At 45.4% G+C, this 27,458-nt stretch overlaps 2 protein-coding genes across 2 annotated transcripts in view; one reads left to right on the forward strand and one right to left on the reverse strand.

Annotated features, from left to right (window-relative positions):
- Window positions 1–27,458, forward strand: part of LOC135903802 (neural cell adhesion molecule 2-like) — a gene marked incomplete at its 5' end in the record, with an annotated part of 229,848 nt that overhangs the window by 71,400 nt on the left and 130,990 nt on the right. The gene's annotated exons all lie outside the window — the stretch shown is intronic.
- Window positions 16,890–23,213, reverse strand: LOC139059470 (uncharacterized). Its single transcript, XM_070537900.1, has 6 exons — window positions 22,887–23,213; window positions 21,546–21,867; window positions 19,125–19,414; window positions 18,653–18,724; window positions 18,006–18,095; window positions 16,890–17,030 (listed from the first exon to the last, which is right to left on the reverse strand). Exons 1-6 carry the CDS (start codon window positions 23,211–23,213, stop codon window positions 16,959–16,961), a joined length of 1,173 nt encoding a protein of 390 aa, XP_070394001.1. The 3' UTR covers window positions 16,890–16,958.

Here is a 27,458-nt window from a genome sequence, read left to right on the forward strand (position 1 = left end):
CCCCTCAGGGGCGTCTGCGTCAGCAGGCGTTTGGTGTGTTGCGACACCACGTACCCGAGCACACGAGGGCTGGACCCTCCCGTGTGTAGTCGTGCGTGGCTTAGCCGTGTCTGGGGATAGGGGGATCTTGGAGGTTGAGCTGATGCCGGGTGTTCGGACCTTTGAGGCCCCGCAGCGGAGACAACACACCACTTTGGCCTCTGCTTCACACAGACGGCACTCCCGCACTGACCCACCCGGGGGAAATCGGCAGTCGCCTTTTCCTGTGCCCATCTTCAAACTTTTTCTTTCTCTCTCACTTTCAATCTTTCCTGTCTTCTACTCACTTATTCTTACTTCCGAATTTCCGGGGGGGAAGGGTTAACCGTGGGTAATATATTCAGCCTTGGGGTATATGCATAAGGTTATAATGGTGGTGTATAGCTGGCGTCTGCAGGGTATTTAGAACCTGTAGCGTCCCGTTGTTGGGGTCGGTGGTGGGTGGCTACCACCGCCGCGGTACTTTGGAACCAGCCCATGGCAGAAGCGTTCCCGTGACATTCAGATCGGCCTCTGAAAAAAGGTGGCACCGAAGCAGCCTCCCAGTTATTTTTGAAACCAAACGAAGACACGTTTCCAAAATACCATGTTCTCCACAGTGAAGGCATCACAACCGTAAGAAAATTGTCACCACTTCTAGTTTCTAAATGCCTAGCAAACATGATTGGACCAGATTACAAGGCCTCAAAGATGGCTAGCGGAGATCTCCTCATTGAACTGATGAAGAAAAATTAACTAGAAAAGCTCGCTGAACTCAGCGGTATCGGTGACATTTAAGTGACAATCTCTTCACATCGCGCACTCAACACATGCAAGGGTGTTATATCAGAAGAAGACTTCCTAAACCTCAGTGACGAAGAGCTCTTCGAAGGATTTCAGGAGCAAAAAGTAATTAAGGTGCAAAGAATCCCACTACGGCAACATGACCAACAGATTGTGACGAAACATATTGACTATTGACTTTTGGGAGCAGCACTGTAGCTAGTTCACTTGACGCAGGATATTTGAAAAGCAACGTCAGACCGTGCATACCGAACCCGAGGCGGTGTTTCAAGTGCCACAGGTTCGGGTATACATCGCAATCATGCAGAGGCAAAGAAATATGCGCAAAATGTAGTGCCAATGACATCCTTCTGATGAATGCAATGCTCCCGCACTATGTGTCAATTGCAAGTGCGATCATCCAGCTGGAAAAGAGAAAAAGAAATAATCACAATCACTGTAAAGGAAAAGATCTCATTCTGTGAAGCGAGGAAAAAGCTAGGACACTTACCTCAAGTGAGCTACGCCAGTGTGACGCGGCAGGAGGCAGTGCCACACCGGTTTCAGGAGCCTACATGGTCCACGTCTGGTATCCTTGTAGAAACTCCATCCAGACTGGCTGCACTGGCTGCAGCCCCCTTTGTGGCTGCAGCCAGTGCTGCTCCATCATCATCGAAGACGGGCCGGCAGACCGCAGTTCCGCAGGGCCCAAAGTTGAATCGAACAACATGGCGCGAGACGCACTTCCCGGCGCCTGGCTCCCGGTCATCCAGCGCATCAGAGAAGGCGATGGAGGTCGACCCCAAAACCGCGGCGTCATTGACGCCAAAAGATCCGCGCTCCTTGGAGCGCTCCAAGAAGGAGACACATCTTGTAACTCCGCCGAAAAAGGGACAGGCAACTTGGATGGTCACCACCCTCATCCTCGTTACGATGTACAACGCCTCTCTCTGCGGGCGACTTTGCACCGACTGGACTCAAGACCGTTCACTCAGTCAAAGATACTCGGACCGTGGCCACACCCGTCACTGGCACGAAAAGCGATTCGTGCACTAGTGCAATATTTGAAGTGCACCTGCTTAAGAGACCATTTATAGTGTCCCTCTGTATATTGTTCCTCCCGCATGCATTCAGTGCTTACTCTCTCCCTTTTTCCTCTTTCTATTCCCCTTTCCCCCACCTCCAGTGTAGGGTAGCCAACCGGGTGCTCTTCTGGTTGACCTCCCTGCTTTTCCTGTCTTTGCTTTCTCTCTCTTTCTCTGTCTTCAGAAGAGTAACCAGCTTTTTAATACATGTCACCTACAACTTGTAAGCTCACACGCATAATTTTTTTTTCAATTCCAATAAAATGGCTTTCGTCATTCATCGAGATTCCAGAGGCCTAATTCACAATCTAGGTTACATCAAGGACATTATAAATAAATTATCACCAGTAGCATTTTGCCTTCAATAAACGAACCTAGGCCCAAAAAATAGACATTTTCTTAAAGGTTTTACTGTCGTAAGAAAGGACCGCGAGCACTCCAGCCGTCTATCAGGAGGGGTCGCTATTGTTGTCCAAGGCGGCATTCCCACATGGAACGTTTTATTAAATACTCCGTGCGAGGCAGTAGCGGTCACCGTTGTATCATTTAAGACTGTCACCATCTGTTCATTGCACATTCCTCCCCAAAGCCGTTTCACTATTCGACACCTGAAAAACTTAACAGATCAGTTACCGGATCCATTTGTTTTAGCAGGAGATTTTAATGCTCATTGTACTGTTTGGGGCATTGTCGAAACTGACCAAAGAGGGCAACTCGTTGAACATTTTATTCTGTCAAGTGACATCTGTCTTTTAAACTCAGCTGAACCGACGTAATTTTCACCACTTTCCGCACTTTTAGCTGTTTAGATTTAGCTTTTCGCTCACCACATCTTGTCGGTGATCTTAAAAGAGAAGCTCTCGTCACGTCATATGGTAACGATCACTTACCCGCAGTCATCAAACTCCTATCATCACCACAAACCTTAGTAACTAAGCCGCGCCGGTGGAAATTACAGCTCGCTGACTGGCCGGTTTTTATGGAAAATGCGAAACTGGAAGTTGTCTTTTCACCAGAACTAAGCGTTGATGAACTTAAAAAAAATCTCTGAGGTTATAATCTCAGTGGCAGGAAAGGCAATACCCCAGTCATCCGGTATTGTGCCCAAGAAGCAAATCCCTGGTGGACAAACGAGTGTACTGTAGCGAAAAAAGAACAAAGTAAGGCCTGGGGAATTCTACGGAGGTACAGCACCTATAGCAACCTTTTAAATTTCGAACAGGCCAAAGCCAAAGCACGATTTATTCGAAGACAGGCAAAAAAATTGTCATGGCAAAAATACATATCTTCAATCAATAGTACAATCACGTCATAACGAATGTGGGACCAGGTGAGGAAACTTAAAGGAGAGTACTCATCATACACAGTACCACTACTTACATGTCAAGGCACACAAACAACACAAACAACACTACAAGACCTGGCCAACTTATTAGGCGAGCACTTTTACAGCGTCTCCAGCTCATCGAACTACATTCTTAAAATATAAAGACTCGGCGTAGAAACAGAGACTGCCCACCACTGGGGCTCCAAATGAACTTTATAATAACCATCTCACAATTCAGGAATTGAACAGGATTTTTTCTGCCGGTAAAAAAATGACAACAGGTCTTGACCGTGTCCACTACACAATGCTGGCACACCTATCTCAAGCATCGGTAGAGACACTTCTTAAAATTTTCAAGAAGATGTGGGAGTCTGGGCTAATGCCTACAGGTTGGAAAAACGCCGTAGTAGGGCCTTCTCTAAGATCTGATAAACCCGCAACATCTCCTAGCAGCTATAGGCCCATTGTTCTAGCAAGTTATCAAGCCAAATCTTGAGAGCATTATAAACACAAAACTCACATTTGTCCTTGAAACAAGAAGCTTAGTAGACAAACACCAGTGCGGATACAAAAAGGGCTGCTCCACCACCGACCATCTCGTGCGTTTAGAACATGAAATACGTGACGCGTTTCTACACAAATAACACTGTCTCACGGTTTTCTTTAATTTAGGAAAAGCATATGATACCACGTGGCGATATGGAATTTTGAGAAACCTGGTTGACCTGGGAATCCACGGCAGAATGCTAAATTGCCTATGTGATTTCATGTCAAATAGAACATTTGAAGTACAACTCGGCACAGTACTTTCACGCACATTTACACAAGAAAACGGCGCTCCACAAAGTTGCATCTTGAGCACGATGCTCTTCATAGTCGAAACGAACTCTGTTAATAAGGTCATCCCATCATCTGTTATGCACTCAATACATGTCGACGATTTGCAAGTGGCTTACCACGCCTCAAACTTACCCACCTCTGAAAGACAACTACACATAACGATAAATAATCTTACACAATGGGCTGACAAAAATGGTTTCCTGTTTTCAGCTAACAAAACTGTTAGAGTTCTTTTTTCCCAGAAGCGAGGGTTACACTGCAGTCCAGTTCTGACATCATATGGTACAACGCTGTCGGTCAGAGAAGACGACAAATTTTTACGGGTAACTTTTGACACAAAGCTGAACTTCCTGGCCCACATGAACACAACTAAAGCTAAAGCAAATAAAACACTAAATATCCTCAAGGTATTATCGCATAAGCACTAGGAATCTGACCGGTCCCTAGTACGTAGCATCATCGACTACGGTAGTGTAGTTTACGGTGCAGCTAGGCAGTCCTACATTAAGCGACTTGATCCAGTCCATAATCTAGGTCTACGACTCGCGAGCGGTGCGTACGGAACATCGCCTGTCCAAAGTTTATAGGTTCACTGCAATGAGCCTTCCTTACAGCACCGCAAAGCACTACTTACACTTTGCTATGTACTGAGAATTCGGTCATCACCACAACATATATGCTACAACATCGTAACACAGTGCAAAATACGGGTACACTACACAAATAAACCAAACATGATTCGGCCACTTATCTTACGACACGAAGAATACTGTCAGATTTATGATGTCCCTCATGAAGTCCTGCAGGTTGCTCAGAGGCCACCAAGATTGCCCCTCCCCCCCCACCCGGTGCAATTTTACACAGCTATGTGACTGGACACTCACACATCTAAAGAAAAAGACATTCCACAAGAACACATAGTACAAGAGTGGCGAGATATTCAAGAAAAATATAAAAACTACATGGAATTTTAAACTGACGGCTCAAAAACCCAAGAATATGTAAGTGTCGGGATCATAACGAAAAATTGGGAAAGTAGAATTCGGATAAATAAGTTTTCTTTGGTCTTTACCGCCGAAGTTTATCCAATATGGATGGCAGTTAAGAAAATTACTACCGACAAGCAGAAGAGTGCTATTATTTATACCCATCCATTAAGCGCCCTGAGAACTCTAAACTTCGCGTCTGAACCCCTGCTCGACGATATCTTAAACATGGTCTTTAATAAGAAATACCGAGAAACTATACGATTCTGCTGGGTCCCAAGCCATGTTGGGATTCCAGGGAAGGAAGCAGCAGATAGAAGCGCATCCATGGCAGCGCACAAAAGCATAACGCACATAACTTTCATCCGATTGATTCGTAAGACCCTAGCATCAAAATGGCAACAAGAATGGAACTCGTGCATAAATAACAAGTTACATATGACTGGCGAGTGGAAATCATGCAGTCACCAAGAATGGTTCTATGAAGTGATGTTATGTTGACTTCGAATTGGGCACAGGCATCTAACACACCATTTTATATCCCGAAAAGAAAACCCACCAACTTGCGAGAAATGCCATGAATCGCTTACAGTACACCACATCATTATGTCATGTCCACATACTGAAGCACAAAGGCAGAAACATTTCAACAATTTGTATCGCTCACATATACCTTTACACCCTGCCTAATATATGCTTAATATTGGGCGATGAGCCGCTAGTGCCATTCACTAACTTGTTCGAGTTTTTAGATGAAACTGGGTATTTACATCGACATTAATGTAACGCAGCTATTGCTGCCTTAACATTGGATCTTGTATTGACCTGTGACTGGCGCAGCGTGGCCTTAGTCGCTCTTCCACCATTAAACTCGAATGAACTAACAAACAGAGGCAAGTGAACAGAAAAAAAAAGCGCAGGTGAAGCGCTTTACATGTTCAATAAGTACTCTGATATGGCGACTAAAAGCTCATTTATTGGCGCGCATCTGCAGTATTCTTCATATGCCCCATGCTTGAAGATTCGAATGCAGCAGTTGCCAAAAAATGTGAGGGCCTGCGGATTGCCATGTCACCCATCGATAACTAAACCAACTATAAAACGCCATTTTCCCATCATTACACAGTTAAGACATGACTTACGAATGCAGCCTAAGGAAAACCGAAACCCAAGGTTTCTAATCAGCTACACATTTTTGCTAGTTAGATTTGTTATTTCGAACTCTTAGCAAGCTTTATTTGATCATGCATCGCGTCACCGTCACAGTCAGTGAGCCTTACGAATTTATGCTAGGAGCATTCTCGGAGTTCAAGTCGGAGCTTCCAAGAGCTCTGGCTACAATGGCTCAGGAGGAAGCACGCCATCTTCTAGTCACTACCAAAGCTGTATCTATCAGTGATCATTGCTATAGCGACACAGTAAGTGGGGACATTAATGGGTGGGAACAGTAATGGGTGTAACGTTAAGGGATAAGAAAAGAGCAGATTGGGTGAGGGAACAAACGCGAGGTAATGACATCTTAGTTGAAATCAAGAAAAAGAAACGGGCATGGGCAGGACATGTAATGAGGAGGGAAGATAACCGTTGGTCATTAAGGGTTACGGACTGGATCACAAGGGAAGGGAAGCGTAGTAGGGGGTGGCAGAAAGTTATGTGGGCGGATGAGATTAAGAAGTTCGCAGGGACAACATGACCACAATTAGTACATGACCGGGGTAGTTTGAGAAGTATGGGAGAGGCCTTTGCCCTGCAGTGGGCGTAACGTAACCAGGCTGGTGGTGATGATGATGATGATGATGATGATGATGATGATGATGATGAAGTGGGGACAGTTGGTTCTACCTCACGGAGATTTTGACATATTGCCTTGTAATACAAAACAGGACAAGGATATACTTAGGGACGCCACAAGCAACAGGCCCTTGCGTCTGTCTTCCAAAGTTTTCTTCTTTATACTTTGTATTTTGAAACAATCCGCCTAAAGCTCCAGGAGTAGTACATTCTGCGGCGCTGTGCAGTCAGACACTGTGCAGTCACACATAAGGACTGAAGTGCCCTCTCGATCAAATTAAATGAATTTTTGTGACGTTAGGCAAGATTATTGCTACGTAGGCAAGATTATTGCTACGTATTTTCGATGTGACGACGCCCGGCGTCGGCGCCTCTGCTGCGCGCTGAGCAACAACAACGGTGTTATCGTGGCCATAATTGCTACGGCGGGGCGTTCGCTTCAATTGGTATCAATTGAAATGGTATCACTTCAAAAGAAAATCATACCAAACCATACCGATGGCCACAGAATATAAATGTTTGGGTGCACACATAAACGAAAGACGTACTCAAACACCCACAAATAAAAGCTTAGGACGAAGAGAAATCGGAACGCAGCTTGTAAAGCATTATAGAAAACTTCGGGACTACAATGAATGTGAGGTAATGCGTTGGAGAGGATTAACTATGCCGGTGTTAACGTTCGCAAATGGCCTAATGTGCTTTAAAGCAGATATCTTGTCGGGATTGTAAGAACGACGGTTCACTAGGGTTTAGGATTGGGCGAGTTGGTATTGCATTGTAGAACTGGTACAGCGCAACGTACAAAGGAACAAACAACCTAGCCGGCTGGGCTTGTTTCTTCTTTTGTATGTTGCGCTGTGCCAGTTCTAGAACAACGATGGGCCGATCAGCGTTGGCGTGCCACGAATGAAGCAGTGCAGGGTGTCATAGGTTGGGCCTCTTTTGAAGTCGGAGAATCACAAAGCAAAATTTGTTTTAAGGAAATGGTTAGGAAAATGAATTAAAACTAATTTATGGCTAGAGTAGACAAATTGCACTATCTGAAAAACGTAGATATGATATAAAGAAATAGGTCAGGACAGTTGACAACCAAGAACAAGGTAATTAGAAGTACAAGCAGACTGTCAGAAGTCATCAAAGATAAAGCGTGAGAAGCAGACGGTAAATTGGATGCAACAGGTGGAAACCAGGGAGTCTGTGGCGGTTTATAAATATGGCAAGCAAGAAATCGGTGAAAAAAGTTTTTATGGTAACACAAATGGCAGTGCCTTGCTTTTTGAATCTCGAGGTGGCTGCTTGATGGCAAAACCATGCAGGAGCAAGCATTCGCAATAGTGTGAGGGATGTGTCTGCTGGGAGAGTTAACTGTTCAGTGTAGTTGTGATAAACAAGATACTTTTTCAGGAATGGGAAAAAAGAAAAACAGGAAAAAAGAACAGGGAAGAAAGGGGTATGATCGTCAGAGGCATAGGTAACATTACGAGATGAAGCAAATAGGCAGAGTTCTAAATTTCGATAGAGCAGAACATAAGAAACTTACAAACGCTAGCTGACGATCTGTCGCCTCCCAGATTTAAAAGGTATGCCATTAGAAATTAAAATTAATCATAATCACCAGTCCTTCAACCATACTATATCCAAAACTTCGTCTCAATGTTCACATACCTTTCTGCCGAGGTTACTTGACCGATGCTACACCTGTCAGCGGCAAAATAAAGCTCATCGTCACGTATACTTGCATGGAAGTTCTTGAGAGGCTACTTTGACTGAAAAGAAGCGTCGGTTGTAAGTACTGTTTCTTTTATGAAAAATTATATTTGCTTACTGCATGTGTCGAAATCTTTGCTTTTTGATGCACTCTAAACGCCTAGATTTATAGTTATAGTTTTGTAGTCCATAGGTCACGGCAGAGTCCGCCAACCTCTTCGCCAGTTACTGTGTTCGGGTTCTGAAACGTGTGGCCCATGGGCAGTTTTGCAACTGTTGTAATTGAATAGCTCTTCCTTTATCTTTAACCACACTGAGCTCGCTTCTGCCGCAGGTGCAGCGCTGTCTTCTAGCAGGGTTTAACGAATGCACCGACGCAAGACGATGTCCCACCGAAAACGCACTCATTATGTCTGGCCGCATTATGAGCATTAGCAAGTTATCGCTTAAACGAAATTCAGAGTGAACTATGCGAGCAGGAGCGAGCAAAATAAAATAAGGTATTAAGTAAAGGAACTAACTTGGGTGCTGCTGGAAAATGTGAGACTTTTCGAATCCAATAACATGAAAAGTTGCCGTCTTTTGAGTGCGTAATAGCACTCAGGCGGCGTCTCGCGTACAGCGACTAGCCCGGGAAAATGCAACATCAGGCTATATATCGTTGCGATTTTTTGTACGTTATCTGAAGTGTGTATGTGGGTATAAAAACGGAGTAACGACACAGCGATTGAGAGGGGTATCGGCGAACGAAATTTCGTAAAGACGAAATCCCGTTTCTTTTCTTTTCTTTTTTTTGGGGGGGGGGGAGTTGTTTGAATGTGAATTATTCTAGTGAAATAAAGACGACATTTCGATGCGAAGAGGCTATGACAGCTCTTCCACATGAATATTTGTTTCTTTATAACTTTGCATCGCTCTATAAACGCACAAACAGCAAATTCTTGCACAACATAAACGAATCATGGTAACATCACACCAGCTACATCTTGTTCGTATCCGGTCATACTTTAAAGATGATTGGATGCGAACTTGTACAGTTATCGACATAATGAAATGCCAATTACAACATACTTTACCGCTTTATGTATATAGAAAGAAGAATAGCTTCTATATTTCTGTGTTTCTGCCAGACCGTGGAGGAGGGGTTCATATCTGCGGGATTATTGTGTTTTGACCTTGCCTTTTTTTTTAAGACGTGGTACATGTCACCTTTAAGGTGTGCCAAATACTCATTTTCACGTAGAACCATTATACATACTACAGATGAAAGAACAATGCGGGCCTCAACAAGAAAGGCCACAAGAAAAAATATTCAAGGCAGGTCGTATAAATTCACTAAGACCAACCCACAAGAGAAATCATATAAAACATTCTGAAATGTAAAGTTGGCTCACAAAAATACACTAAAAACAGAAAACATATATTCAGGTCACAGACGCATAAATTAAGCTACATGCAGAACTGAAATAACATCAAGTGAAATACACTTAGCCCTAAAAAATGGCACGAACTGTAGTAAAAAAATTCTGATAGTACTGCTCCCTTGCAGAAATCTCCGGAGAGCCACTACCATGTTGCTTGCTAGTAAATCTGTTGGTCATGAACCAATGGTCTTTTGGAAGCTTGAAGGCTTGCGGTCCAACGCCATCACATCGAGATCGTGTATCGTGAAACGAACAGCACAGAATAAGGGGCTCATGATGTCCACGTGGCCAAAAGTGCACTGTGGAGCATCAGCATGGTAAATTTTATGCAGAAAGTGCTTTACGAGCGCGATTTCAACCTGTAAGTGCCTAAGTCTTTAAAAAGCTCTGCTGGTCTCTAATGTATGCGCGATATCAAAGTGAAGGCAATGATAACGTAAAGTAGTTCTGAAGGCTTTCAACTTTGGTCAATGCTTGTTTTACTGCGGCAGTGGGCTTAAAATATGGCCCAACGAGCCTTGACAGAGTACATCTTGAAGGTACACTATTCACATGCGCTTATCTGAGTGCATCAATAACTGAAATATTTTCTGGCATATTGCTGATAATGCAGTAACCAGGTAAGCTTCTTTAGAGTTGCATAACCAACAGTCGAATTCCGCGAACTGCTGTAGGCATTATCAAGAGAAGAAAATGCTTCCTGAGAATTGTGCAGGATAACCAAATTTGTCCCCTTTTTTAGAGAATTTATGACTATAGCACCGATAATACGGGAAAAAGTTGCGCAGTTGATCTTGCTTTATTTCATTATGTGCAGCAGATGCCTTCTCCAAATGGGGTGCGGAAAACCAAGCGTTCTGTTCATTGCTTCTTAGCTGTGATAAAAGAAAAATATCCGGTAGAAAATTTTCATTATCGTTTTTGTTGCTCTCTTGCAAAAGAGCATATACATCGACGCCCCCCCCCCCCCCCCCGCCACTCCTCTGCCTTCAAAAAAAGAATGTACAAACCTTAAGTCATCTTTTGTGCAACACGCGGTCGCGGCTGGAGATACTCTTGCGCATTTTCACCCCTGTCTCTCTCGAAGTCTGTCTCTTCTTACCTTAGGATTGTAATTGCAAAGCCGCCAATTGGCGCCCTGGGAGTTCGAAGCAGCGTCTGTGCTGCACTCTAGCAGGACTGATTCTCGAATAAATGAGAAACGGGCGTCTAATCCACTCGCACTGGGAGTATCGATATGCTAGCACACGTTTTGTATTGCATCAGTGCAATCAGCGGTTCAATGACTCGAACTGGGACAGTGCTTTGCCACAGTGGGAGACCCCCGAGGGATGCAGAATGTCGCCGCTGAAATTGCCGGCGACAAGAGGATGTCTCCTTGCCAGAATGGTTCGAACGAGCGGAAAGCGCTGGGATCAGCTTTGCCTCTCGAAAGTTGCCCGAGTTAATTAGTTTCGGCTGGCGCCATGGTCGTTAGTGCTTTGTCTCCTCAGCTGGTCGTTTTCGCAAGCATGGCAGCTAATCTGTTCATTCTGCTGCCCTCTGTTTAGTGTTATCGCCTTCTCTCAGCGAGCCAGCTGCGCCGAAATGCTAAGCGGTGGGTGAGGGAGAGAGACGAATGCACGGAGTCTGGCAGAGCCTGAAGCATGCGATGCCCGCCTTCGCAGCAACGCGTTCTCATGCCTGATATATTCCTGTGGAGGCGCGCAGAAAGTTTCGAAGGACACAGGGGGTTCTTCGATAATGCTTACATATATGTGTGCAACCTTTTCAGACATACGTATCAAACATATGTAAGCAGTTAGCAACGTTCGGAGCGACCGTAGAGGAATCGCAATCACGCTTTTGTGCCTGCAAGACCGTTCGCTAAACACTTATTTATTATTATTACATATGTTTGCTCGTTAGGAATATTAAAGTGAATTTTGAGACTATCCTACGGACCGTCCGGATTGTATGATATATCTGCACAAAGTTTCAGCACGCCTCCTTTGAGTCCTGTCTGCAGCTATCGGTTGCAAATTGCATACACACTTTTGTGCTGTACAGGCTCTCTCGCCAGGCATTTGTGACAAATTTAGTAGTTTTCTGAGCTCATTCTAATTACACTTGGCATATTTCTAAACATACATTGTCTCTTCTCACTGAATACTGCGTATTTTTACGCAATTTCCATCTAGCAGTCATTTGAAATCGCTGAACCGGAGGTGAAGGTTGCTTAGGGGATGGACACAAACACGAAATGTACGATGTGGAACGAACGTAGGCTTCTTTTGAAGTAGTGAAGCTCCTGCACGCGTCGATGCTAACGTCGCCAGCGTTTCTGAAGATTTCACGTATGCTGCAGGCGGCCTTTAAAGTGGCTTCACCACAGCGAGACACATAATTGGGAGAAGCATCCTGCTTTAGTTCTCGCACAGGAAAGAAAACTGGCTGTGCCGTCTAATCATTTATATATGTATGCGCATGAAACCAAGCGCATTATGGCGTAACAAATAAGCGCTCATGATTTTTGCAAGGACCACTATTGAGATAACGCTGTTAAATACCGTCAAGAATTTCGGGAGTGATGCAAGTACGTGTGATATAGCCCAGGCGCGATTCTGTGGTTGTCCGGAAACCTCAATACGAATATTGTCTTCTGCTCGTAGACTGCAATCCAACTGTTGCCGAATATGGGTTGTATTAAGTCGCGGGTGCTACTATAGGCTGTTGCAGGCATTAGTTTCGAAAGGATATTAGCTATCGCTTGTCCATTCTATCGCATGGTAACGTAAAGAAGTTGCTACCATTTTCTCGACGTCTTTAGGGCGAATGACACCATATCGCTGGCGGAAGCATGTTGAGATAACTTTTCTTTTTTTAGTGGCACAAGCGTCGAGTGACACTCTTGTTTCTTGCGCAGCACTTCCGCTTCACCTCCTGAGACGACGGGGAGGAAATTCAAGATAGATCGGAAAAAAAAGAATAGTACAGCACAAAATTCTTAGGTTTCATTATTGATATGATATCAGTGCCTAAGTTTAGTTAAAGGTTCAGTTACTGAAATGTCTGGAGTAATTAGAGTTAATTAGAAGTCACTTAGACGGCCTGAAACGATTTGCAAAATAAATCAGAAAAATAGTACAGTTCAAAATTCATGGGTTTCATATGGGCATGATATCAGAGAATAAGCGTAATTACAAATTTGATAACCCTAAGGTCTGGAATAATTATAATTAATGAGAAATCACCGATTACCGAATGCCAAAACACTGAATCGTAGACTTTAGAGACCCGCCACGTGAGCACGACTTTGGCGAAATTCCTGCAAACGGGGAAGTAGAAAGCAGAAATGAATACGTCACTAATGACGTCACACACAAGAAGGTGGCACGATATTTAACCGGCTAATTAATGGAAAACAGTTCCCTCCGAGTTCGGTTCGTGGATTGCGTTCGCCTAAAGTTAACCTAAAGAACACCAACGCCGAGGTGCGAGTGCCACTAAGAGACACCTAAGTCAAAGAGTAGGGTCGCCCACCATTTTTTTTATATTGCTGAACATGCCACAAAAGACAGCCGCTCAGCATTCTTTCTTTTTTTCATAGTCTCGGTCTGAGCTGTTTGAACGTAACTATCGCTGAAACAGTCGAATGGTCGTGGAATGATTCAATACGCATTCCAGATTTAGCGGCCTATTTGCTTTCTAAACAAGCCCTGAATATGAAGAGAGACAATCTAATGCTACGGTCTAGGGCCAGAGACTTCTTATCTAAAAAAAAAAAAAAAACTTGAATCACGTCGCTGTCTCGATAGGTTACCCGTAAGTTGGTTCTGCAGTTTTACGGCGCTGCATTTCACATCTACTATGCATGATCAAGCCACAGCTCCAGATGAACACACAGAGGTGTTTGCAGTCACCAGATAATAATGCTAATACCAAAGCTATGTTTACGTTTCCTTGAGTATCAAACATGTAGCGCACCATGCTCTTGCATGCAGATGGAGCTGAATGTCTGATCCCCGTTCCTCAAGATTCTTCGAATGTTTTCATGAGCCTCACAGAGCATTATTCCACGCTCTCACTGGCCCTAATGTGCAGCCCAAAGGCCGGCATGCGGTATGCCTGCGGCATGGTGCATGACGCAAGCTTAATACTATTGGCCTAGTAAGAAGGTACTCATGCTAGTGGTGTCATCGTCGTAGGAGCTCCATAAGAGCTGAACTGCGGAAGTTCTAAAGCAGCAGTGCCTGAAGCTGACGCCGGATGCACTTTTACATTTTACATGCCGAATCTACTTAAAAACGAAACGCTTGGCCGTCTGCTCAAAGGCCGCTTGATTTGGTGCCAAGGCCACCTGGGCGCGTTCAAAGGGGAAGCGACGTATCCCGAGGATATGCTTCTCTTGATTTTATTGATCCATAGTAATGGAACCGAAGCCGCTTTGAAGTATCATCGGAGATTGAAGCAGGCAACGCAAGCTATAAGTTGCGCTGTCGGCGGAAACCCAATCAGCTGCTGAGACTCAAGGGTTGAAAATAAATAGGCAACATTTCAAGAGCCTCTCTCTTCTTTCCTGTTATGAAGCCGAGTTGGCTTTGAACTAACTCTTCTTTGCCGCCCTATTGCTGCGCTTCATTTCGCCCTCTTGTTGTTTCCTAACCCCTCGATGTTCGACACTTTAAAACACATCGTGTCCCTGGACACCCATGCAGCCTTTCGAGCCGAAAGCTTCCAGCGACGTTTTTGGGGTCCAAAAAAGGCGGTTGAGCGCCGGGGTGTCAAAGGGAACGCCGGGCTTAAGCACGAGGCAGCGGGGCGGGCGAGAGCGCTGGCCCGTTCTCATTACCCGCATGACAAAGAGAGTGGCACGACAACCATATTTCTTCGCTCGTCTCTGGTCTTAAGAAGCGTTTGTAAGGGAGGCTTGAGGTTGGAAAGTTGAGGATGAGGGTAACGAGGGGCCCAGGGCCAAAGACTTATCGAGGCTTTCACGTGGTGCACAGGTCTGCGGTGCTGCCTCTTTCCTCTCTCTCTCTCTCTCTCTCTAACTTGCGTCTTCTCTTGTCCTTACTGTCTGCACCGCGCTCTTTTTGTCTTGTGGCCGTGCCTGCTGTCGATCGATAGGAGTAGTATTGGGCCTTTGAGGAGGAGGAACCAGGCGTACGGGGGGAATCCTTAGATTATCGGGAGGCCCCCTGGAGCCCGCCTGCCCCGAGCGCGGGGGTGGCGGGACCTCGGCGCGCTGACATAGTATAACTCATTGCGCTCCAAATGGCAGGGTGAGCCGCGTGCGACAGCGGACGTGACGGGAACGTTCTTCCACGAGGGCGCCGTCGTTGGCGTGGTTAGGCACGAGTACACGTTACCCGATCGTAAACGCGATCATTTCTTGTGTGCGAGCGCGTGCGCCCGGCCGGCTCGTATAGGCGCTGTCTGGTGCTTGTGATTAACGAGGTGGCTATATAGCTCAGCACGGTTATCTTCACTTAGCCCATAAACATTTCTTTAGCAGCGAGTAATGCAGAAAACGTGCTCCCAGCGTACCTGCTGTCTCTGCTTGTGCTAACAATACGTCGGCGAATAGGGCACAGTAGTTTCACTCATAATGGGAATCACGCGCCACTCAAATGAACCCGCACTCAGTTGAAACAAGTAGATTCGGAGCTCCGTCATCTGTACGCGACCACTACAAGCACAGACGGACTTTTTTTTTACACTCTATACTGAATTACACCTGGACTTTATACGTGGACACAACATGGTCCAATGTCATGGTCCGACAGCTACAACGATTAAGATGGATGTATTGCACACCGCATTGCCGTCTTTTTGTCTGGAAACTGGGAAGCGCGAACGGTACAGACGGGACTTGCCTTAACGATGTGGCGGCACTTGCGCCGTTAAACTGTCGCATTTGTATGCTTGTTGACAGAACGAAGCTTTACCATATAAGTGCTCTGAAAAAAAAAAAAACACACACACGGAGGTATTGAATAGGATCTCTCAGCGCCGGTCGATGGTCCCCAAGCAGCACGTTGTGTAGGCCATTGTACGTGCGGCTGCGAGTCATTCCATCCCCCCTCCCCGTCTAAAGTTAGCATAAGGCTAGCTGCAGACGTCGTTAAGACTAGCAGGAACTTTACCTACTAGACCAGGAGTTCGTATACGTCCCCAGAAAAATTGCAAGCGAGGCGGAAATAAAGATTGTGTTGCTAGGGATCGAGGTGAATCGAGTGGTAAGCAATGCATGGCGAGGTCATCACATCGCAATCTTATTGTCATTGAGGACTTTCACACATGGAAGCAGAGGCCGTGCAAAATTTGAGGAAGTGTTCATTATGTGAATGATAAATTGTGCGGGTGGAGAGGTTATATTGGTTTGAGTTATTTGGCAACTGCAGAGAACGAAAGTAGAAATATCCCAAAACGTTTCGTTAGAAATGACATACAAAGCAGGGGAAATTACCTGTTTAATTTCCTTTTTATTACCGTTTAAGACACCAGTCAATTGCATTCTGAATATACGGAATCATGCTATATCAACTCGTATTGTACTGCTCAGGCCGAGTGACATGTATTGGAGAGCCGCGCTCAAAAGACTTGTCTCGTCTCCTTGCGGAATTAGCGGCTGTAGACAGAATTATCATTACATCGCGTGGAACGCTAGCGTGAGCAGGAGCGTCGGTAGTGCTTCATAACAATTAAACCCTGACCTAGTCGTTATTTTTGTCTACATGTGTAAGTAAGCGGACGAGTATTTGGATTGTGAAAACAACGAATGAAGAGTCTGTAAATACACGAAGCAACGTAATTTATTGGCCGACCACAAAAAAAGCACGACTAAAACGCTTCTAACACTATAGGTAGCATTGAATGAGCATAAAAGAGTGCAGCGTAAATTTCAAATCGAAGGAAACACTTTTTTTTTTATTCAAGAGTCGCTAGATTGTCATTCCAAGATAGGCTCAAGGACGTCATTAATCGGTTTTGTAGCAGTTGTCAAACAGTTTCAGCATTTGGCCGCGAAAGAAATGTTGGTCTGAATCAAGATGACTGTGTACGTGAGGACTGCTCCGGCCACCTAAAAAGGAAATATACGCAAGAATAAAGGTCGATAACTCTCAATTGTCTGTGCGGAAAATATGTTCTGCGTGCGTGCAGTAAGACCGCCATGCTTACAAAAGAACTCCAAAGTAATACAATAGAACGTAAGCCGAGCGTGGCGCTTTGCGTACGCAAATGTCCCTTTGGGAGCCCAAACCCGCTTGCGTACGCAAAACCCTAAAGCTCCCTAACATTTCAGGACATGAACGTTGAGAAACAGAACAAATTTATTTTCCACGTTTTGGGTCGGTGATCGGACTTTGTCGAGAATGGTTTAACAGGCCTAACGACAACTGTTTTCTACATTATACATGCATGTTAAACCATTGTTGCTAAAAGCCGGTCCCTGGCCGAAACCCTGAAAATAAATTTGTTGTTTTTCAACGTAGATTTGAATAACAAAGGGTGTGTCAATTACCATGCGCTGAATTTAAATATATGCAAACACCACGTAGCTGCACAGAACCAAGGTAATGTTTGCTTTGCTTGGAGATACTCAGATTACATTTTGCATTCCGCCTGATTGCATAATTAGTCTTAATTAATTAGCAAACCTCAAATATTATACATAGATGAAAAGTCTCAATGAGAAAATTGTGGAGCAACATGAGAACTCTCGGTACAGCTTTCTGTCGCTCAATACATTCTACATGAAAGTGTTTTTCCTAGCGGAGCACGTAATGCGCGTGATTCGAACGGAATGAAGCCCTCTTATACAAATGCATGTTGCTTGTATAAAACATTTTAAGAGCTATTCAAAAGTAAAACAAAAAGCAAGTATGCATCAAGTGTTGTAACGAAGAGAATGACAATGTATTCGCAATAGTGCTTTTTTGGCGCGTACAAATAGTATAATTTCTAAGTATTTACAGTGCGAGGAAAATGATAACAATTTGAACACTGCCGAAAGTAATGTTTTCAAGCGTATTATGGATATAGTGCCGCTATAGACCTTTGCCAGCGAGCTGAGGCGTAGCTCGAAGAGTCCCGCCATTGACAGCCGGTAGCGTTCGGGATCCAGCGAAAGGAGAAAGGCCTGAAGCTGCAACAGCAGGTGCACAAGGGGAAGATGCAACGTTAATTATTCTGCGTTCGCCTTTCATGCAAAGGTGCTGCGTGACACTAAATTAATGCTACGTTGACTCAAAGCGGATTACAGATGACCGTGCAACGATAAGAACACAGAAAGCAAAACACGAATCTGCGGTAAATATTGTAGCAGTTAAAAAAATATAAAGTCATTCTACCCTGTCAGTTCCGCTAAAATAAAAAAAGAATATATTAAGAAATGAATAGGAACGGCAGAAGTCTCACAAAATACTGCTCATGGAAAGCTGTATAGTTATTGGCGATGCTTCCATTGTGGCTGCTCCTTCCACACTCCAAGCTTGGCTTCTATGACTGTGACTGCTGCTCTAGAGTAAGCTTTCCTGCCTTCAAAACAATACTATAACGCCAAATTCTTCTATATGAAACTACACTAGACGTTACGGTAATGGCGATAGTTCGACTTGTATTACCACTGTAAATACTGATTTACCACTAAACGGCGAAAAAAGGAAAAGTTCTTGCGAGAATGTAACAGGCAATATAACGTACTGCCTTCTTCTCGGACGATTGTAACGTGCGATCGTATTCACTTGACGACAAGGTTCGCTTGAGCTTGTTTACCTGACGACAAAGAAACATGTAGAGTATCAGTAATGGCACCTTTCTGACTTTAATTTCAATTCATAGTTGTTTTACTCGCTTGCTTAAACAAATCCAATAATTGGGAACAGATGGCGCTAATAGAATACACCTAAGCAGTCTACGTTGATCAATGTCTAGTCCAAGATAACCGTAGTACTTTGTGCTGTTTGGTTCAGCCTTTCAGCGGAACGTTTCTGGTTTCAGTTTCATTGGCCTCTTCAGATTCAGATATACGCTGCGAATTATCGCCCGATGCATGCGGTTGCGTAAATTTGTCATCAGGAGATAGGAATAAACACAGATAGGAATAGTTTTACGTTATGGGGCCCCAGGTCACTGCGGGAGCACGTCGTGTATTAGTGCATGTGTGATTGCCCACCTGTCCCACCAGACTTTCCGCGCCTTTTGAAATGATGGTGAAGTGCGTGACGACGTAGAATATGTAGAGGATGTAAGAGTAGCCACTTAGCGCATGGAACTGGACAGTGATGGCGTAGTATACGGCGATGCAGAGCCGAGTGACGCAGGCTACGTATGTCATCAACAATCCGGCCTGGAAGGCTTCTTGGGTAGCTGCCAGAGCGCGGCGCACAATTCGTAGGTCTCGCTTCAGCTCTCCAAGAGTACCGTTGGCGTCTCTACTGCTGGCTCCATGGAGGTGGGGCGTGGCTGCATATCAGCGGAGAAGGGACGTCAGCTGATGTCCACGAGCAGTACACGCGGAAACATTTCTTTTGTAAAGTTCGTGGCATTTTTTTTTTTTGAAAAAAGAAAAGACTGGGCGAAACTTCAGCACATGAGAATATCAAGCAACGAATTGAACTGAGACTGTCAGAAGCTAAACTTTCTTGCTTAAATCTAGTTTTCAGCTCTCTGTCAACACTACGGTGAGCGTATGGCTGTGCACATATAAAAATGCAGCAGGCTTCAGCGATTCCTTCGGCTGTGAGCTCATTCACTGCGACACCAGCATTTTCCCACTGTAACGACCACCAGAATATTTTAGTTTGAGAGCCTTTTGCTTAAGTAATAGCGCTCACCCATTACGCGGGCAATACCAAGATGTTGCCAGGCAGAACGAATAAACGAATGCATACAATAAAGAAGAAAAATAGGAGGAGGAGTATTGTTTCTTGCTGCAGGCGGACTTAGCCATGCAAAAGTTGCCAGCAATCTCACTGCCCCATAGCCGCTTATCAAACGTCATATTTTTATTTATTTATTTATTTATTCATACTGCAGGCCAACATACTGGCCCATGCAGGAGGGGTAATACAGTTTACAAGGTAATAACAATGCAACAAAGATAATAATAATGTATATATAACCAGTGCATGAAAATGATGCATCCCATAGCCACGTTACAAAGATCATAATGCTTCCCTTAGCACAGTAACTACAACAAAATAATCGCACATTTGAATTTATTTGTGGATCAAAACGCTGTGCCAAACAACAATCGGACGGCTTGAATATGGCTTGAAGCGCCCCTCACTGTTCATCTGGTAACACAACAGCACTCGGCAACGCAAGGAACTAGACAACGAGTACAACAATCTGCGCGTCATCCATTCCACGTCCACCCACATGGCTCACTGTTCACGCTCCGACTCCGTATCTCGGAGGAACTTTACGAAAAGCCGGAGCACCTCTCTCCTAAATGCCCAGTGTCCTGGCGCGAACGAAACGTCACTTGTGCTTGAATACTGGGTAACCTTGCGCTTCGGTTCATCTGTTACTACTTTGCGTTCTGCATCAAGTTAATAAATTATCAAATAATGATCGATGTCCCGGAGAGCTTTACAATGCGCACATGACGATGGCGTGACAAGTGCCGTCTTGCACAGCCACTCTGGAGATTGCGCTGGCCCTGAGCGGATGCTATAGAGGAGAGTGGCACATTGGCCTAAGTTTCACTTTTACCGAGAACAGAGCTTTCGCACACTGGAAAATCACGTTGAGGTTGGATAGTATCGGTGAGTCACGTAGACGTACAGTATCGAGCTACTATGAGATATACTGTCTCGTGTTTGGCCGGAAATTACTGTGCACAGCCAATAAAAATAAGATCAAGCTTCCCTTTAGCTTAGCGAATGTCTAACTCTCTCTCTTCTTTTAAAATGTTACGCCAGAAATTGAGTGTCAGTATGTCTTTGTGTCATCACGGATTTCAAAGCAATATGTCTTATTGGGGCCCTTCTGGAGCAGCAACAGTTCTCTAAACTTATTACATTTAGTTTTTGTTTCGTATAGAATGCGGTGTAGTCCTTTTTTATCCAGAAACAATCGACAAAGCCCGAGCAGACACTGCCAAAATTCGTAATGTCGCTGCGAGCTGCTGGTGCGGGAATTTCACAACGGTGGAAATTTCACAAACTGTTGTTGCGTCTTTTGTGGCGTAACACGCTTCTGTTCGCAGTAAGAGTGGCCGTATTGCTATTCTAGAAGCGTAATTTACTAATGCACATGAAGATTCATTTTTTTGAATCCGTTGAAATTCGGTTTAGACTACTGATAGTCGCGTTTTCGACATCGCGTAAGCGAGTACCCGCCGCACTGGCTCGGTTGTTGTGCTGCCGAGTTCGAGGTCGTCAGTTGATCCTAGATCCCGGCGGCCGCATTTCGACGGGAAAGAAACGCAAGAACGTTCGTATGCGCATATTTAGATACAAACCCTCAGGTGGTCAAAACTAACCTAAAGCTCTCTACTCCGGCGCCCCCTTATAACACGCTGTGCAGTTTCGATACGTTAAACCCGACAATTCAATTTTTCACCGCGTTAGCGAGAAGGAAGCCGCACCAATTTTGCGAAGTCGCCCATCCATCTCGGTGATGTAGGCGGTGGCCAGCCAGGTGGCCACGGCGACTCCATTTTGGGGAATGTAGCTCCAGGAGAATGTCACCAGGGCACCAATTAAGTCGAATGCGGCGTGCACCACCTCCAGGCCGGACGAGGTGGCGGAGAAATAACGGACCGCTCGTTGCACGTTTTGCTCGGCGGCTTCTACCGCCTGCAGTAGCACCACGCTGCCGTAGAGGTGGGAAAGGCGGCGCCTGGACTCCTCGGGAAGCGGGAACCGTGACTCCAGGGAGACGTACAATGCGTCTAGGGTCACTAGGGTCTGCGATTCCGATGACAGAATCAATAATGTGTGGGTACAAGTTTGTTATCTGAGGACTGAAAGCAGGCTATATTTGCGTAGTGGTCTTGTCGGTACATTACTTACGCAGCTTATACTTAGCGCCCCCAATACAGGACACAAGAGCGACAAAGGCGCCGTGCGTGCGGTTTGCGTGTGTGTGCGTCAGGGAGGAGGAGCGGGGAGGGGCGAAATGAGGAAGCCCGGAAGGAGGAGCAAGATCTACGAAAGGGAAGGTTGAGAAACGCGGGAATGTAACACGAGGACTACAAAAAAAGCTCATACAGTTTATTCTGGGAGAGAAAGAGAGAGATAGCTTTTCCGATAAGCGAAAGTCCATTCCGTTCCGATGAACGAACCCGACACCACCGCGTCTTCGGAGCAATCGCTCCACTTCAGAAGCTAACCCGAAGCCAAGGTGGACGGAGAGGGAAAATTAACATTTTGAACATTGTAAATTACTTTGCGCTCACCCTTCGGTTGGCTAGTCTAGCGCATAAATAAACCTTAGCATATTCAGTAATGCGTGTGCCTAAATCTAAGTAACATCTGGGCGTGTTAAGATTCGAATTTCGTGAACTGCTCAGAAAGGTTTGTTTTTGTAGTATGTGAACTTTAGAACTGTTGTCACTACAGTACTCTCTATAATCTTTGTGCGAAACTTTTTGCGAGCACATCTGTGAATTAGCAGCAGTAGCCGGCACCGTCTAACTGGCACCAACATCTCCTCGAACACTGGTAAAAATGAAAAAAAAAAGCATATTTTTATTTCTCTTTTGATTACTCTTCTATTTCATTCCTTAGACATCTACGGTAACAAAAATGGCGCTCTTAACGGGAAGGACGAGGTCAACGTAAGCTGCCCATAATTAGCCGACTCAGACATACTCAAGCTGGAGTTTGAATACAGTTAGTATGGAACTGCAAGGCGTCATCGTTGCCTCCAAGATCGCACGCGACAAACAGCGTGCGCCTAATATCACGGAGCCGAAAGTACTCGCCTGTGGGAACAGGAGCATGGTGGCAAAGCAGACGCTGCCTTGCGCCAGGTAAAGCACCGTCACGACGGCGTACGCGCTGCTATCCAGCGTGCCGCGGGCAATGTAGCGAGCGGCCGCGCGCACAACCAGCTGCCACATGAGGAAGAGGCAGGTGAACGAGTAGAGCGTGTAGCGCGACCAGCGGCGCACGCGCAGAGGCTGCACGGACTGGCGGTCTCCGAACAAGGGCGCCACGAAGCAGCAACCCAACACGCGGCAGTTCCGCAGGTATCGCCGGAAGACGCTCACTTCCTCGGCCGGCTCGAACGGCTTGTCGTACAGTGGCATTTGGGCCCCACCTCCTATAGAAAGTAAACGTAACTGCTTTTAATGCGACAGCGTTGTACAGGACACTTACGGCCCTTCGTTCTTGGTGCTCCCGCAAAAACAAAGTGGGCTGATCCCGGAGGCTGTGTAGTCATAGGCGTGGCTAGGCTGATTGTGGTAACGCCATCGCAATACGGTCCTTTAGGTGCAGCGTGAGTACCTCTGGCGTTTTGCAGTGATAGCTGTTACAGGCCGAGTCGTTTTGATGTCTACCGGAGTCCTTGGTGCCCACCGGCGCTCCTTGAAGACCGTCGCGGAAATCGTGGAAATACTTTGCGAGAAGGTCATAAATAAATATTTAAAAAATAGAGTACCCGGAAAAAAGACCGTATGTCTCAAATAACTTATATGACATAAATATGGCAGCAAATAGCATTTGGAATGGAGATATGTAATTGAAAATGAAGTAACTGTCACACCACGGCTGCAGAAAGATACCGTAATTGCAGCTACTTATTGAATACGGGCAATTTGTCATCCTGTAAGTTAGCCCATCCTGTCATCCTGTAAGTTAGCCCAAATGGTCAATTATGCTTCAATGCAAATAACTTCGTCATTGTGTGGCAATGTCCACAAGATTAAATTGCGACCTCACACTATTAATACAATTGGCTTAATTTTACAGCTACTCACGTTTGCGCAGCCTTATTGCTTCTGAAGCTTGCAGTCACACTATATTCCTTGTTCCGGATAGCATGTAGAAAACAAGAGTCCCTCTTGCCGTTTGATTCCTACCACAGTGACATTCGGAGGCTATCCACAGGAAGACGGTAGATAGCCAGCAAACTATTATCCAATGTAACTATTGCTAACGCCAATACTGACTTCTATTATTAAGGAAGTCGGAGCGCTCTTGGATGACACAATCGTCTCAGCTTCTTCCCGTGAACGCAGATGTCTTGAACGATGAGCTCCGTCATTCTGGGCCTCCCGCAGACTGGGCCTCGCGTGCAAGACCGTAATGGGTCACAACTTTCTGCACGCACGCACACACACACAAAAAAAAGAGCTTCACAAAGTGCCGTCACGTAGACGGGGCATTTAGCCCTCCCCACCAACTCGCAGGACACGCAATAAAGTTATCTCCTCCTTCTCCTCCCCCTCCTCCTCCTCACAATGCGCCCTACTACGAATCCCATGTGGCCGTAAATCCTTTGAAGGTGGGTAACAATAACCTTTTGCTCGATATGACGCCGTCCCAGAAAACAATGCTGGTCGACAGAAGCTGTAGACTCTCAGTGATTGTGTCACACCCCTGTCGTCTCATTTCTTTTTTTTTGATATTTACTCCAGCCTTATTCTGTCATTTTGCTTTAGCTGAGTTTTTAAAATTCATCCATCGCACACAAAGCTTTTGCTTCTTTTACGATAACATGTCAGGGTTAATGAAAGGTGTCGGGTCGAACCAACGCGAAACATGAACAGTTAGTTTGCTTCAAGTAAGCAGCAACAGCAAGCCGTCGTGGAAGTCGAGCGTGAGGAATGAACTGCATCATGCATGAAGTCTTTCGTGCTGGCTTTAAAATGTTGTCATGCGAAGGGTCCTTAGCCAAACACACGAGCGATAAAACAGGGAGTTAGCATATGAAGGTATTTGAATACATGTCATACTCAGAGGTCCGTTTTTTAGGAGCGGCAAAGACGTAAGTCGAAAAACGTGTTTCCTAGGCAACTGACAGCGTATGAAGGAAGAAAAGAAAAAGACATGGTAAATGCGGAAATGTGGCCTTTTCGGGCTTATAAATTTTACTAGCAACACTTACTTTTTCGCACTGTGATGGAACGCGTCAGATGAAAGTGGCGTCACAATTCTGTTGCTTATACTACACAGAAAACTAGTGCAACGTAACTTTCCTGATATTGGGACAATAAAATAATAAAGACGACGCGTGAAAGAGGACGCGAAAGACAACTTTCAGTCCTGCTATGTTTCATTTGTGTTGTACTTTCATAGAGGTATTACATAAAATGAACTTTCACTAACTCTCCTGGAAAGAAGCTTTATAATGAATGGTATGGCATGCTCTGTTCTGGCCTTTAATTGTATCAAATGGAGCACTGGGTCATACATGCTGTACTAAGCTCAAGAGAAAATAACATTGCACCATATGCGCAATATGGGCCCAAAATATATGAATAGCAACTTGAACTGTGAGTATACGCTTCTGATCTGATCAATTAGGATGAATGGGCGGTGCTGTAGTTGTCACATGTGGCTCTAGCTGGAACGTTGATGGCGGTAGAAGCCTTTGTGCACGATCGTTTTTCATCGATAGGTCTTTGTTGACCACTTCATTGTCGGGGCGGTTTGAAAATCGTTCATGTACAAATACAATCGATTGGTCGATCAATCACAGCAGACATACGATAATGATATAAAAGCGTATAAGCTATACCTCTTTGAATAAAAATGAACTAGTACTAGTGCATTGTAGCGTGGGTACAATGTACCGTGGTCTTAATAAGTTGAGGCTTTGGCCATACATAGCTAGAACATACCGGTGCCACGGCTGTGCATGAGCATGTAGCAATTTCAAATTCCTCCTACTCCCGTGTTCTTGCATGACAAAGTTATGTTGAGTTCGCTACTGTTGCACCCATTGCTTGTATGCGGATGCAATAATTATGCGGATATTCAGACCTAACTGGAAGTGTGGGGAACAGATGAGTAAAATTATTCGTGAAGTTTTTCTCACCGTCATACTGATTAATCGAAATCAACCTTAAACCTTTATCAAGCTATAGAACACGACGGTAGCCGCAGTTACTTCCACAAAGAAAATAAGCACATGCTTTAAAGCCTGGAAAAAGATATATATACAGCGGCTTATCAGCAGTCTTTATTCGTGTTGGGTATTTTTCTCTCTATCAAACTCAAACATTTATCGCCCAATTCGCAACTTTTTTTCACGTTAAAGAACTGGAATTCACAGAAGTTCGCTAACCGGCACCTACATGAAATGGAGCCGTATTTGAACTGCAACTCATACCCACTCTTACTCGACGCGAATATAAAACATTATTTCCAAATCAATAGATTAGTGTCCGGCGTCTGTTTAGTGGGTCTGGGCACCCGCCTTGGACGCGGTTCCGAGACCTTGTCTCGAAGTGGCTTCCTCGGATCGCTGGACAGATTAGAGTTGTGCTGTCAGGTTAGAGCTGATCAGTGCGGTCTTGCATTGGAAGAGACGGAGATATCGGCACTGTACAAATTGTCTGTTAAAGTCCTGAGACTCGCCGACAGTCCATGGCTGACTGGCTGATGACTCGCTGACACAGTCCATGGCATGTGACTAAGCGTGGCAACCTCGCCACAGGATTTGTATCTGTTTGTAGTGAACATGTCTGGACAGTTAGCGTGCATGAGTCTGGGGTTTCGGTAAGAATCCGTTCGTAATTGTCTGTAGTGTACCGCTTGCGTCCTGTTTAACGTAGGGTGAGGGTATACGGGTCTCTGTAACTGGTAGTGTGTCGTGATGCCGTGGGACCTGGTGATACGATCGTCCCACGCCCAGACGTTTGCAGTACCCCGCGATGGCTCTTCTTCCTCCGATGATGCTCGGCGAGTGAGGCCTCGAGCGTGTTCAGTCCGGTGTTTGCCGGGATCTATAGCAAGCGCCTTCGGTTATCGAAGTCGTCTCCCAGGTGCATGGGATGTCGTTGGAATATGTGATATGCCTCTTGCGAGATGCGCCCGTTTGCAAAATTGCGAATTGCCGTTTGGGAATCGCTGATCACGTATGTGGCCTTGGTCTGTGGGAGGGCCAGTGCTATGGCCGCTTCCTCTGCCGCTTCGGCATGTGCCCTGTTCACGGTGACGCTCGTGAGGTGGTTGCCTCGGGGGCTGGTAAGTGCCGCCACGAAACTCTTCCTGTCTCCATAAAGGACTGCGTCGGTGAAGACCGCCTCCTTGTCGTTGGAGTAGCTTTGGTTCGTGTGTTGTGTCCATGTGTTGCGCACAACCCAAGGACCATGCCGTGGTTCATGGGTCGTGCCCGTGTGGTTTTGGAGGTGCATGGTGCGAGGTAATGGGTGTACGTATCGGGCTAAACTGCGGGTTTTTTTACGGTGAAGCTGTATTTGGCAAGGGCTATATGTGCTTTTCCTGTGCGTCAACAAACATTACAATCATCAGCAATGGCTAATACTCCCCATAAGCAAGCAAAAATGCAATGGGTCATCCTCCTCGTAATGCAGAGGCTACGA

This window comes from Dermacentor albipictus, chromosome 4 (assembly GCF_038994185.2).
Source record: "Dermacentor albipictus isolate Rhodes 1998 colony chromosome 4, USDA_Dalb.pri_finalv2, whole genome shotgun sequence".
NCBI lineage: Eukaryota > Metazoa > Arthropoda > Arachnida > Ixodida > Ixodidae > Dermacentor > Dermacentor albipictus.

Excerpts from the sequence above, each read along its gene's own strand:
- LOC139059470 (XM_070537900.1), bottom strand. The coding sequence starts at position 23,213 with ATGCCACTGTACGACAAGCCGTTCGAGCCGGCCGAGGAAGTGAGCGTC. Across the intron at positions 21,868-22,886 it reads CCATGCTCCTGTTCCCACAG|ACCCTAGTGACCCTAGACGC; the intron begins GCGAGTACTTTC and ends TCGGAATCGCAG. Across the intron at positions 19,415-21,545 it reads TGGGCGACTTCGCAAAATTG|CCACGCCCCACCTCCATGGA; the intron begins GTGCGGCTTCCT and ends GCTGATATGCAG.